Source organism: Myotis nattereri, assembly GCF_964212035.1.
Source record: "Myotis nattereri genome assembly, chromosome: 16".
NCBI classification, from domain to species: domain Eukaryota; kingdom Metazoa; phylum Chordata; class Mammalia; order Chiroptera; family Vespertilionidae; genus Myotis; species Myotis nattereri.
Window position 1 is genome coordinate 32683580 of NC_138091.1, and position 13718 is coordinate 32697297.

At 41.2% G+C, this 13718-nt stretch overlaps 1 protein-coding gene across 1 annotated transcript in view; it reads right to left on the reverse strand.

The window, feature by feature from the left end:
* Window positions 1–13718, reverse strand: part of TRIM37 (tripartite motif containing 37) — an 81610-nt gene that overhangs the window by 9956 nt on the left and 57936 nt on the right. The window contains exon 22 of the mRNA XM_081108767.1: window positions 11309–11427. Coding sequence (XP_080964893.1) covers window positions 11309–11427 — 119 coding nt within the window. The remainder of the gene's footprint in view (window positions 1–11308; window positions 11428–13718) is intronic.

The following is a 13718-nucleotide window of genomic DNA, read 5'->3' on the forward strand; positions in this document are numbered from 1 at the left end:
GACAGAGATGTTGAAATTATATAACAAAGAACTTCAAAGTAGATGTAAAAATGCTCATGAACACTCTTGAAACTTGTTAAAAACCTCACTGGAGGAATGCTTCCACAATCCAGGTACAAAATTATCATAGAAAAAAGAAAATAAAGAATTCTTCAAGGGTAGGGTTGGGAGTCTCAAAAAGTTGTGTTCCAATCAAAATTTACAAAACAAACAAACAATGTGGATTACAACATTACAATCCACCTGAAGAGTCAAGCAGATACACAGACAGAACAATACCATGAATCTTTCACTATCATGAAATAACTTGTAAAAGACTAATGTGAAAAACAAAAGGGTACTTTTTAAATTACTAAGTACTTCTAGAAATGAAAGATATAGTCATTTTAAAATTAAAATATTAATAGATGAATTTAGAAAGTTGAAAAACAGGTTGCAAGCTTAAAGACAGAACTGAGGAAATTACCCATACACCGAAGAAAAATGAGATGAAAATTATAAAACAGAGGTTTAAGAAACAAGGGGATAAAAGGGAATGTTTCAAACATACTGCCACAGAGATAGCAAAAATAACAAAGGAGAGGGATAATATATTAGGAGAAAGTGGCTGTGAATTTCCCAGGATTAATGAAAAATATTCTGAATAGAATGAAAATTAAAATATAACTACCAAGAGCTCTGGAATGTGGCTATAGCAGTGTTTAAAGGGAAAGTTACAGCATTAACGGCTTTTATTAGAAAAGAGAAAAAGGTCTCAAATTAATGATCAAAGTACCCACTTTAAGAAACTAGAAAAGGGAACACATAAACCCAAAGGGAGAAAAATAAAGAACAGAAATAAAATTATCAGAAAAGTAATTGAAAAAGCTTCTAAAGAGACTTTAAAAATAGCAAACAAAATCCAGTATCAGGAATAGAAGAGGGGACATCACTACAGATCCTACAGACATTAAAAGGACAATAAGCGAATAGAAACAACTTAATGCGCATGAAATCAAGAACATGGATGGAAAGGACAAATTCTTTGATTCAGACACAAACTACCAAAGTTCATTCAGATAAAAATATAGATAACCTGAATGGGTATTTTAACTACTAAAGAAATACAATTTGCAGTAAAAAGCAAACAACCAAAAACAACAAAAAACCACCTTCCAACAAAGAAACTGTAGCTACAGATGGCTTCACTGGTGAACTCTTCCCCTTCTGTTTTCAAGAGTTCATGTAGTACTAGAGGCCCGATGCACAAAATCCATGCAAGAGTAGGCATTCCTTCACCCTGGCTGCCTACACCAGCTTCCCTCTCGCAGCCCTGGCTCGAAGGCAGGTCTAATTAGCATATTATGCTTTTATTATAATAATATTATTTCTCCCTTAACTATTTAGAAGACACAGGCAATGTATGGATATCTCTGAAATCTCGTTTTTAAAGTATGTTTTTATTGATTTATTTTTTAAAATGTTTTTATTGATTTCAGAGAGTGGAAGAGAGAGAAACATCGATGATGAGAGAGAATCATTGATCAGCCGACACCTGTGTGCTCCCCCATCAGGATGAAGTCCGTAACCCCAGCATGTGCCCTGACCCAGAATCCAACCGTGACCTCCTGGTTCATAGGTCAACAACACTTAATCACTGAGCTACACTGGCTGGGCTGAAATCTCTTTAGCAAAGAAAAGGAGAGAAAAAATTACTTCCTGCTCTAGAAAGTGAACAGTGACTGTTTAGAGACCAAACCACCACTTCCATGAAGCAACACCACCACCACCTTGTGGCCTTTCCTGGAACTGTTCTGAAAACAATAAAACCCAGTTCTTGAAATTTAGACACAAATTTTACCTCTTGGAACTGGTGTTTCAGAATTTCTAACAGATAATAACCTTCAGGATGCACCAACTGAAATTCTCTGGATTTCCCAAAAACATAACTTATTCTTTAAATACTTACAACATTACAACATTTTTCAAACTCTTTATTTAAAAAACTGTTTAATTTGTAGTACTTCTAAGAAGTGTAGGCTACAGTGAATATTCCTGGATAGTATTCAAATAATGTAACGTTTAGAAATTTTAGCAAGGTTTATAGTACTGCATATAGAATCATAGGTGGAAAATGCCAATTAAAACAATTATTTTGTTTCCCAAACACCTATTTCTTATAACACTACTCATAAGATTCCTGTATAGTATAAACCCATGAATATTTACACAGCAGCTGACAAGGCCATGCACACTTATAAAATGACAAAGCTATATTAACCAGAACTGATTTGCTTGTGATCACTTCTTTCCCAGGTGCTCCTGTTTATCTTAACCTTTGATTCCAGGTATCAACATTTTCAGTTTCTACTTTCAACTTGCTGTAATTGGATTTCTTCAAACCAGTCATGTTTCTGTATTGATTGTTAAATGAATTGTAACAGGAGAATTAGAGTAACTTTTCCATGTTTTTATTTGAATCATTTTTCTCAGGATTCAGGAAAACATACATTTTTCCTAGAAATACTGCATGAAAAAACTACTACTGGTCTCTTATCAAGTCTTAAGATGTGGAAGTGCCCTAGCTTTGTAAATATAACGAGAAAGACAAATTAAAATTAGTCTCTTGACCTCTACCATTTAATAGCTGGACTACTAGGTCAAAAGGTCCTGTACAACTTATTACCATCAGTAACTGAGAGAGAGCAAACACTTTCAAATATTTTCATTTTTTTGAAATGAGACTAGCCTCTATCCAGCAACAGGCCTCAAGCTATCTGCTATGCCTTGCCCCATATACTGCAGTCTACCTACCCACTGCATTAAGCAGTAATAATTAAAGCAAACTAGTGATGTTTCATCTATTCTAAGAAATTTGAGTACTGGACCTTTCTTGATCTCACTAGAAGGTGTCAACAGGTTTTCACGCAACTGGCTGTTACTGATAGTAATAATAAGGTACCATTAAACATAAGATGTTTTAGAGATGCTAGTGTGGAAAAAATTTGAAACAGGGTATTTCTACATCGAGCGCCTACCACACTTTTTGAGCACCCTTATGCACAGTATTGTCCAAAGCCAACTTTCGAGTTGTAACTCCTCTAACGGGCGCTCAAATTTCTGATGCTTGGAAAATACATTAACCACTTGGTATACCAAAAACTTATGCTTCACCCGTCTTCTTCCTTTCTAACAGAACCCCAATATTGTTTCACATTACCATGTAAAATGGGCCACAGAGGGAACCAAATGTTTAAACTTTGCCAAGTTTCCTTTTCTTGCCAGTGATTGAGATATAAGAGGAAATTAGGATGTTGTTGAGGTCCTCTGAGAAAGGCTTTCCTTGTTGATAGAGACACACAGAAATAATCCTTCCTTACTCCCAGAATGTGTTGACTCTATATAAAGTTTAGAACTGCAGCAACCAACTTGTCATCCTGAGGGGAGCTGAGCCAACTCACTGAGTGGCAGAATAAAATATGACAGTGAGTGGCTACATTTTCCAACCCTTAAACTGCCTTATCAGAATTAGGCGAAACTTCTTGTTATTATAAGAGTAAATCTTTCATACTGTTTAAGCAAGCTAGTTTGAGATTTTGTAATTTGTTAAAGGTTCTTAGTCAATATTCCAAAATATTGATTTTGGAGCATCGCTTTGTATTCCCCTTAGATAGGCTGCCAGTGCGGTCTGTACCAAGTGTGCCACAGCTCTGCTCTGGAATGGGTGTTTTGATACCATGTCTTCACCGAAAGGGATCTATCTGTGCCACTTTATAGGAACTTAAGCAGAGCACAGTTCCCAGTTTTAGACAAACCAAGAAAGAATCTGGTCTACCCACAGGCATCCTGTAGAGCAGGGGTGAGGCACCCTTATTCTGCTAGGGCCATTTGGATATTTATAACATCATTCGAGGGCCATACAAAATAATCAACTTAAAAATCAGCCTGCTATATTTGGTCAAACATTTAATTAACTCACCCCTAATGCCTTGGCAAGGCCAGACCAAATGATTTCACAAGCCTCATACGGCCCGTGGGGCGGAAGTTCCCCAACCCCGCTGTAGGGTATCAACTGGGGGAAAGAAGGGGAGAGTCAAGCTTTTCAGCATTAAGCCATTAAGCATAAGATTAATACAAGCTTTTCTCATATGGTCCAGATTAGAAAGAAAAGGCTGGTTGATACATGTCATGTGTAAGAAAAGTCAAATTTTACTGACACTCAAGAACTTTAAGAGACCACTTCGGTACTCCCGAATTCTTACCTAGTAAATACAAATAATACTTTTTTTTAAAGCTTCTTTAGACAGCTTGAGAAAGTGAGATGGGGAGAAAAGGTGGCAGTGGAGGAAGAAAAAAAGAGAGAGCCAACCCACAGCAAACTGACAAAGAAAATTTTCTCTTAGGTATTTGGCTCCAATAGAGCCTTGTTGTTCTTAAGCATGGATACAAGAGAAACACACTGAACTTTCCACCAAGGTTTACCAGTGTGAAAAATAAAGGTTTTTTGAGAATAGGCTCCTGCCGATGATAAAATACTCACAGCAGTAAGGCCCCATTCCCCTCTCACAAACAAAGCAAATTCCAAAAGACAGGAGCTCCTTTTGTCCACTGTGCTCCCTCCTTCCAGCCTCATCACTTAGTCTCCTTCTCACTGCCTATCCTGAGACGCTAGTGGTAAACTGACAAATGCAAGGGTGTACTTCTGGGGCACTGTTGATCTGCACGTTAACAACAACTTTTCTACTGAGTTTTAGGTGCTTTATATCATAAGATTCCTTACATAAAAGAAAATGTGTTACTGAGTAACACTGACTACTTAGTAAATATTACCAATTATTTTTATTATTACATATTTGTTCTTTGAGCTCCCTATATACCCTATTACAGCACTCATCTTTTTTTTTTAAATATATTTTTATTGATTTCAGAGAGGAAGGTAGAGGAAGAAAGAGATAGAAACATCAATAAATGAGAATCATTGATTGGCTGCCTCCTGCACACCCCAATACTGGGGATCGAGCCCACAACCTGGGCATGTGCCCTTGACTGGAATCAAACCCAGGACCTTCAGTCCACAGGCTGACACTCTATCCACTGAGCCAAACCACTCATCATTTTATATTATAACTAAAGGCCTGGTGCACGAAATTCGTGCATGGGGGGGGGGGGGAGGAGGGAGAGGGTGGGGGTCCCCTCAGGTCAGCCTGCACCCTTTCCAATCCGGGACCCCTTGGTCATACATCCCTTCTCACAATCCTGGACCACTGGCTCCTAATCGCTCACCTGCCTGCCTGCCTGCCTGGTCCCACCTAACTGGCCCCCCCTGCTGGCCTGGTCACCCCCAACTGCCCCCCTCTGCCAGCCTGGTCGCCCCTAAGTGCCTCCCTCTGCTGGCCTGGTCGCTCCCAACTGCTCCCCCTGCTGGCCTGGTCAGCCTCAACTGCCCCTCCCCATCCTTGCCAGCCTGGTTGCCCCTCACGGCCCCCACGCCACCCTGGTTGTCCCACGCAGCCTGCTGTTCAGTCATCCCTCACTAACCCCCCTGCCGACCTGGTCATTCATAGGCAGCCACCTTGTGAGGACGTGAGGGTTAATTTGCATATTACCTCTTTATTATATAGGATAGGCTATTAACCGGATTCTTTGAAACTGACCCAGTTGTTTCAATTGCTCTCCTTGCCTCCCTCCCACCACCCACACACATAGGGGTGAGGAAAAGTAGACTTACAGTTGTGGGTATGCAAAACATGGAATTTTCTTGTATTATTATTAACTAGAGGCCCGGTGCACAAAAATTTGTGCACTGGGGGGGGAGGGGTCCCCTCAGCCCGGCCCATGCCCTCTCGCAGTCTGGGACCCCTTGGGGGATGACCACCTGCTGGCTTAGGCCCGCTCACCGGGGGATTGGGCCTAAGTTGGAAATCAGACATACCTCTGGCAGCCCGGGAGCCCTCGGGGGATGTCCACTTGCCAGCGGGAGCAGGCCTAAGCTGCAGTCAGACATCCTTAGTGCTGCTGAGAAGGCGGGAGAGGCTCCCACCACCACCACTGTACTGGCAGCCGGCAGCCTGGTTTGTGGCTGAGCAGAACTCCCCATGGGAGCTCACTGAACACCAACGGGCAGCTCCTGCATTGAGAGTCTGCCCCCTGGTGGTCAGTGTGTGTCACAGTGACCAGTCATTCCCAATTGTTCTGCTGTTAGGCTCAGTTTGTATATTACCCTTTTATTATATAGGATAGAGACCTGGTTCATGGGTGGGGGCTGGCTGGTTTGCCCTGAAGGGTGTCCCGGATCAGGGTGGGGGTCCCGTTGGGGTGCCTGGCCAGCCTGGGTGAGGAGCTGATGGGTGTTTGCAGGCTGGTCACACCCCCTTCAGGGTGTGAGTCCCCACTGGGGTGCCTGGTCAGTCTGGGTGAGGGGCTGATGGCTGTTTGCAGGCTGGCCACACCCCCTTTAGGGTGGGGGGTCCCCACTGGGGTGCCTGGCCAGCCTTGGTGAGGGGCTGATGGCTGTTTTCAGGCTGGCCAATCCCCCCGGTGACGGAAGCTTCCAGCCTCTCCTTTTTTTCTTTTTCTTTTTTATTCTGGGATTTATTTACTTTCTATAATTGAAACTTTGTAGCCTTGAGAGGAGCTCAGAGCCGGCCAGGGCGGGAGGGAGGGAAGCTTGGTTTCCTCCATTGCCAGGGGCAACCAAGCTGCCTGCTCACTCCAGCTCCGTGGCTACCGGCTGCCATCTTGGTTGGGTTAATTTGCATATAGTCACTCTGACTGGCTGGTGGGCATGGCTTAAGGCATGGTGAAGGTACGGTCAATTTGCATGTTTGTCTTTTATTAGTGTAGATTCTTGTATTCCTTATTTTTCCTTTTTGAACAACTATAAACCTATGTTTGCCAACCCCTGTATATCCAGTATACTGGAGAGCTATAACCTGCTCCCATTTGTAATCAGGAACCACTCTGGCAAGTAATTTAAAAAAATATATATATTTTTAATTGATTTCAAAATGGAAGAGAGAGGGAGAGATAGAAACATGATGAGAGAGAATCACTGATAGACTGTCTCCTGTATACCTCACACTGGGGATTGCGCCTGCAACCTGGGCATGTGCCCTGACTGGGAATCAAACCATGACCTCCTAGTTTATAGGTCGACGCTCAACCACTGAGCCATGCTGGTGAGGCAGGCAAGTAATTCTCAAGGAGTGGTCATCCCTGGTTGAGTCATTCAACTGAACCAGTGGCTCTCAACTGGGGATGACTGCCTCCATGGAGACATCTGGCAATGTCTGAACATTTTTGGTTACTGCAACTCGGAGGAGGTAGTACTGAAACCTAGTGGGTAAAAACAGGATGCAGCTAAACATTCTACAATGCACAAGGCAGCCTCCTACAACAAAGATCACCTGGTCCAAAATGTCAATAGTGCCAAAGTAGAGAAACCCTGAACTAGTAGGTTCAGAAATTATCAGCATCATATGCAATGCCAGGCAAATTAGAAGTATTTGTCATAAATGCTGCATTAATAAAAGGAATTCCAGTACATGCTGTAGTAATTTAAGACACTATAGTTCATAATCATATATATAAATATCGGCAAATAAACAACTACAGATCCTTTAAATAAAGAACGATCATAATATTTCTTTCTTAATGTTTTAACAATCAACACTTCACTTTTAAAATCCTTTCCATTTAATTTCTTCTACTGAAATAATGCTGCTCACACCACAGGAATACCAACTAAGAAGGAAGACCAAAATGTTGAATGTTCTTTCACTGAAAACCTTGAAAATGCCACCAACCACATGCCCTCTCACAGGGTAGCCAGTGTGCTGGCACCTGTATGCATTAGCTACAACTCATCAATCACTGAAATTAAAATAAGTGCAGAGGTGGAAGGTGGCAGTTTTACTGAGATTTTTAAAATTTTCAATATCAAATATTAATGAAGTTGACTCATGGTTCTGCTAACATAAAAAGAACACAGCAAGGGCAATACACATAAGCCCTGTTTCAAACACCTTCCACATTACAAAATGTCGTCTATACTTTTACATAAAGAATGAGGAACCTGAAAGAACATGTAGAATACTAGAAATGTAACTGAAAATGAATTTGCAGGGTTTTTTTTTAAAAAATGGTTAAAGTATGGAATACTTCTACAAGAGCAAAGCAGTACAAACGTTAATCAAGACTCACTTTAAAAGATGAAGGATTGGGGGGGAAACCAAGATGGCGGCATAGGTAAACACCTGAAATTGCTGCCTCGCACAACCACTTCAAAAATACAACTAAAAGACAAAACGGACATCATCCAGAACCACAGGAAGGCTGGCTGAGTGGAAATTCTACAACTAGAAGGAAAGAGAAAAGCACCCTGAGACTTAGAGGAAAGTAAAGTGCAGAGGTACGGAGGCGCACGCGGAAAGGGCTGGCAACTGAAGACGCAGTTGTCTTTTTCAATTGGGAGGGAGTCACATGCTCCTGCTCTGAACTCCAGTTCCAGGTGAGCCTCCAGGGACCCAGACTCATATGGGGAGAAACTGGACTGTCTGGCAGCGGACGGAACTCGAGGGCGGCTTTCTCCCAGAGGTGCTTGCAGCGATTTCCGAGGGACACTGAGACCCGGGGCCTCTTAGGGCAGGACTGAGGATCAGCCATAGCTGTTTGCTCCGCCCTGTTGATTCCCTGAGACCCCACCCACCCAAGCTGTGTGCAGAGGCTTTTGCATATGAATGACCTGGCCCTTTGCAATCTAAAATTACCTAACAAACTGCAGCTGGGTCAGAGACCCAGCACATCCAAAAGAAGGCCCAAGGCCCCACAGCAGCTTGCACTGCTTCACAGATTGGCCTCATCTGGGCACCTCCAAACCCCAAACAAGGAAGAGGAATCTACAGATCTTTCCGTAGCTCCTGCTGGGTAGCTTCAGGCAGAGGCTAAATTAGCACCTCCTTAGAGATCCAAGTGCCAGTGTACCCAGTGGTCAGAGTGGGACCATCCAGATTACAACTCCTCAGAATCATAAGGGACACACTCAGGGGGCAGACTCTGAGCACCAAAGCCCCACTGAAGCAAGTCTTGCCCCATAAGGGTGTCTCCAGCACAGAAGTTCTCCCACCATAGACACAGCTGATTCTCACAGCCAATTGGCCTGGAGGTCAATTCCTCCCAGTGATACCAACTACAATCAAGGCTTAACTACAAGACTGTGCACACAGCCCACAAAGGGGTGCACCACGAGTGTCCACCTCAGGTGATTGGGGAGGCTGAGCCACTGGGCCCTATAGGACACCTAGCACAGAAAGCCACCTTATCAACACAATGAAGCAGCCAAAATGCGGAGACAAAGAAACAGGTCACAAATGACAGAAATGGAGGAAAGCAAACTACTGGATATAGAGTTCAAAACCAAACTTATGAGGTTTTTCAAGAATTTTCTAGAAACCGCCGATAAATTTAGTGAGACCCTCAAGAAATCTAGTGAGATCCTCAAGGATATGAAAAAGGACCAACTAGAAATTAAGCATACACTGATTGAAATAAAGAATATTATAGAGAGATCCAACATCAGACTAGAGGATCACAAGAATCAAGTCAAAGATTCGAAATACGAAGAAGCAAAATAAAAACCCAACCGGAAAAACAAAAAGAAAAAAGAATCCGAAAATATGAAGATAGTGTAAGGAGCCTCTGGGACAACTTCAAGTGAACCAACATCCGAATTATAGGAGTGCCAGAAGAAGAGAGAGGGCAAGATATTGAAAACCTATTTGAAGAAATAATGACAGAAAACTTCCCCTACCTGGTGAAAGAAATAGACTTACAAGTCCAGGAAGCGCAGAGAACCCCAAACAAAAGGAATCCAAAGAGGACCACACCAAGACACATCATAATTAAAATGCCAAGAGCAAAAGACAAAGAGAGAATCTTAAAAGCAGCAAGAAAAAGAAAGTCAGTTCCCTACAAGGGAATACCCATACGACTGTCAGCTGATTTCTCAACAGAAACTATGCAGGCCAGAAGAGAGTGGCAAGAAATATTCAAAGTGATGAATACCAAGAACCTACAACCAAGATTACTTTATCCAGCAAAGCTATCATTCAGAACTGAAGGTCAGATAAAGAGATTCACCGATAAGAAAAAGCTAAAGGAGTTCATCACCACCAAACCAGTATTATATGAAATGCTGAAAGGTATTCTTTAAGAAGAGGAAGAAGAAAAAGGTAAAGATAAAAATTATGAACAACAAATACATATCTATCAACAAGTGAATCTAAAAATCAAGGTAATAAATAATCTGATGAACAGAATAAACTGGTGAATATAATAGAATCGGGGGCATACAAAGGGAGTGGACTGACATTTCTTGGAGGGAAATGGGTGTGGAGGGTGCAGGAAGAGACTGGACAAAAATCGTACACCTATGGATGAGGACAGTGGGGGGGGGCGGTAAGGGCAGAGGGTGGGGTGGGAATTGGGTGGAGGGGAGCTATGGGGGAAAAAAAGAGGAACAACTGCAATAATCTGAAAAATAAAGATTTAATTAAAAAAAAAAGATGAAGGATTAACACTTAATATTCTAATTACTGTTTTGCATGTCTCCCCCATAAGACTGAATATATTTAATTTCATCTTTGCATTATCTAACAAAAACTCAATGACTGTCATGTAGGTGGCTTAATATATTAACTGAATAAGCAGATAAACTATCTATAAATTTTCCCCTCCTGTAAATGTCTAGTAAGACATGTCCTTTAATGTAATCAAGTATCCATTTTGTCTTCCCCTTTGCTTAATGACCTAGTAAATAAAATTCAGTGGCACAATAGATGTTGTGTTTAGATTAAGGACATCAGATATTGCCTCAACAGCTTTTTTTTTTTTTTTAAATATACTTTTATTGATTTCAGAGAGAGAGGGAGAGATAGATAGAAACATCAATGATGAGAGGGAATCATTGATCGGCTGCCTCCTGCATGCCCCCCCCACCCCCCGCCCACCACTGGGATCAAGCCCGCAACTCAGGCATTTGCCCTTGAACGGAATCGAACCTGGGACCCTTCAGTCTATAGACCGACACTCTATCCACTGAGCCAAACTGGCTAGGGCGCCTCAATAACTTTTTAATTAACCAGTTAACTGCCACACATCCAAAACGGAGACCATCCCCACATGCCACGATATTTTGAATTTAATTGCGTCTATACTTGCCTATGGTATACAAAGGGTTAAACCAACCAATCACCACCACCACCACCACCACCACCACCAAAAAAGGTCATTATTCCCACCTCCTGCCTAATTATGACTTGTCATTCCTTACCTTCCTCAGGGGCAGCTGAAGCTCCTTCAGGCAGTATAGCCTGTAATTCCCCAGTTTCAGAATTATTTTCCAAGTCAGTCATTTGCATTCCTTCCAGACGACCTCCTTTAACATTAGCCCTCAAAGAAGAAGAAAACAGCTTGATATTTTTCTATAACTACTCACTAACAATTGTATATTTTCTTCTCCTGAAACTGAGGATATATGCCACTCATGTCTAATAGTAAATTTCAAGTTTGTTTATTTTTCAAAATATATTTTTATTGATTTCAGAGAGGAAGGGAGAGGGAGAGATAGAAACATCAATGATGAGAGAATATCATTGATCGGCTGTCTGCTGCACGCCCCACACTGGGGATTGAGCCTGCAACCTGGGCGTGTACCCTGACCGAGAATCGAACCATGACCTCCTGCTTCATAGGTCGAAACTCAACCACATTGGCCGGGCTCAAGTTTATTTTTAAAAATTCACTAGAGGGCCGAAGCCAGTTTGGCTCAGTGGATGGAGCGTCAGCCTGCGGACTCAAGGGTCCCGGGTTTGATTCCGGTCAAGGGCATGTACCTGGGTTGCAGGCACATCCCCAGTGGGGGATGTGCAGGAGGCAGCTGATCGATGTTTCTCTCTCATCGATGTTTCTGGCTCTCTATCTCTCTCCCTTCCTCTCTGTAAAAAATCAATAAAATATATTAAAAAAAAAAAATTCACTAGAGGACTCACTACAAAGGTTATAAAATGGACTACATCGGTGTCAACATCATGGCTGTGATATTGTATTAGTTTTACAAAGTGTTATCATTAGGAGAAACTCGCTAAGGAATACAGGATTCTATGTATTATTTCTTTTAACTGCATGGAATCTACAAGAAAAATTTCAATTAAAAAACAGAAGTCCAAAATAATATCTTCTCAGCAATATGGAAAAACTTTTTCGATATATTATTAAGAAAACAAATGCATCTTTTGTATTAAAAAAGCTACTCACAGTTGCTTAAATATGCATAAAAACTGAGAAGACACATCCTATATAATAAAAGGCTAATATGCAAATTATCCCCTTGACCAGGAGTTAAACCAAGGGGCGGGGCTGGACTGCCAAACACTCATGGCCGCTCCCCCCAGTCAGCCTGGCCAGATTGGCCCCAATCGCGGCGGGCCAGCTGGACTGGACCCCACCCGTGCACGAGTACGTGCACCAGGCCTCTAGTCATATACAAAAAATTAACAGCAGGAATGTACGTGGGCAGGGGATGGGAAAACTAAGCAGATGGAAGACAAAAATGGGAAAATTTTCACTTAATAGTCTTTCTTTTGTTTACTTTTCTGAACCACTATTATTTAAAATTTTTGCTTACACTACTTTAAATCAGGAAATGAAAAGAAGACCCAAGCTGATGATACAATTAACTTTAAAATGAGGGTTAAGAGCTCCAGTCACTTATAAAGAATTTTACAGTCTAGAAAAAAGTCTACAATGATATACATTTAATGTTTATGGCTAAAGGCAGACAAATATCTCCATCATAAAATGTAAAAGCTAGTTGTAGCTTCAAAGTGAAAGGAACATGTATAAAATCAGGCTAACTAATGGAGAGGACAAGTTAATCACCAATGATTACAACACCTTTCCATTGCTTCAACTTGAGCCAAAACAGAAAATTAAACTATCAGCTATCCTTTTAGTTTTGGTAATTGTCCAGATCTTAAAACTGTATGAAGTTAGTACATAAGAGATGTAAATATTTCTCTAAATTTAATTCAAAGTCTCCAAAGTAGAACCATTCCATTTTTTAAATATCCATAAAATAGATCAGCAGATGGATATTATGTAAAGCTCATCTGGTACATTCATAGACAATCACTCTATCTTTTGAGGGGATAGAAGTTTAATTGACATGGCTGGGGTTTGAGCTTATGTTTCCTAGGGGATAGATAAAAGTGCTATTACGTATATCATTTTGGGAAATTCCAACTATGAATTTTGACAACACTTTTATAAGAGGAGAGGAAAGGTGAAATAAAAAAGTGTTAAAATAAAATTTCCAGAAGTGCTTTGTTCCACACAAAGTATGTGTAAAAGGTCTATGAGGTACAATATAGCCCAGCAAGATGTCTTTGAAAAGTGTGGCACAGATGGCAAAAAAAATGGCTGACACACAAAAAAATATCAGAAGGCAGAGGTCATATAAGGTTTCACACCATTATTATCCTAACTTCAGTGAAAATGAGCTCCAACATAAACTAAATTTCTGGTACTATATCATCCCATTAAGAAAAAAAAAGTAAGGTTTTAGATACTTTTTTTAAAATTTAAATCCTCACCCAAGGATATTTTTTTTTGATTTTGAGAGAGTAGGAAAGAGGGAGAGGAAAAGAGAATGAGACAGAGAGAGAGAGAGAGACATTGATATG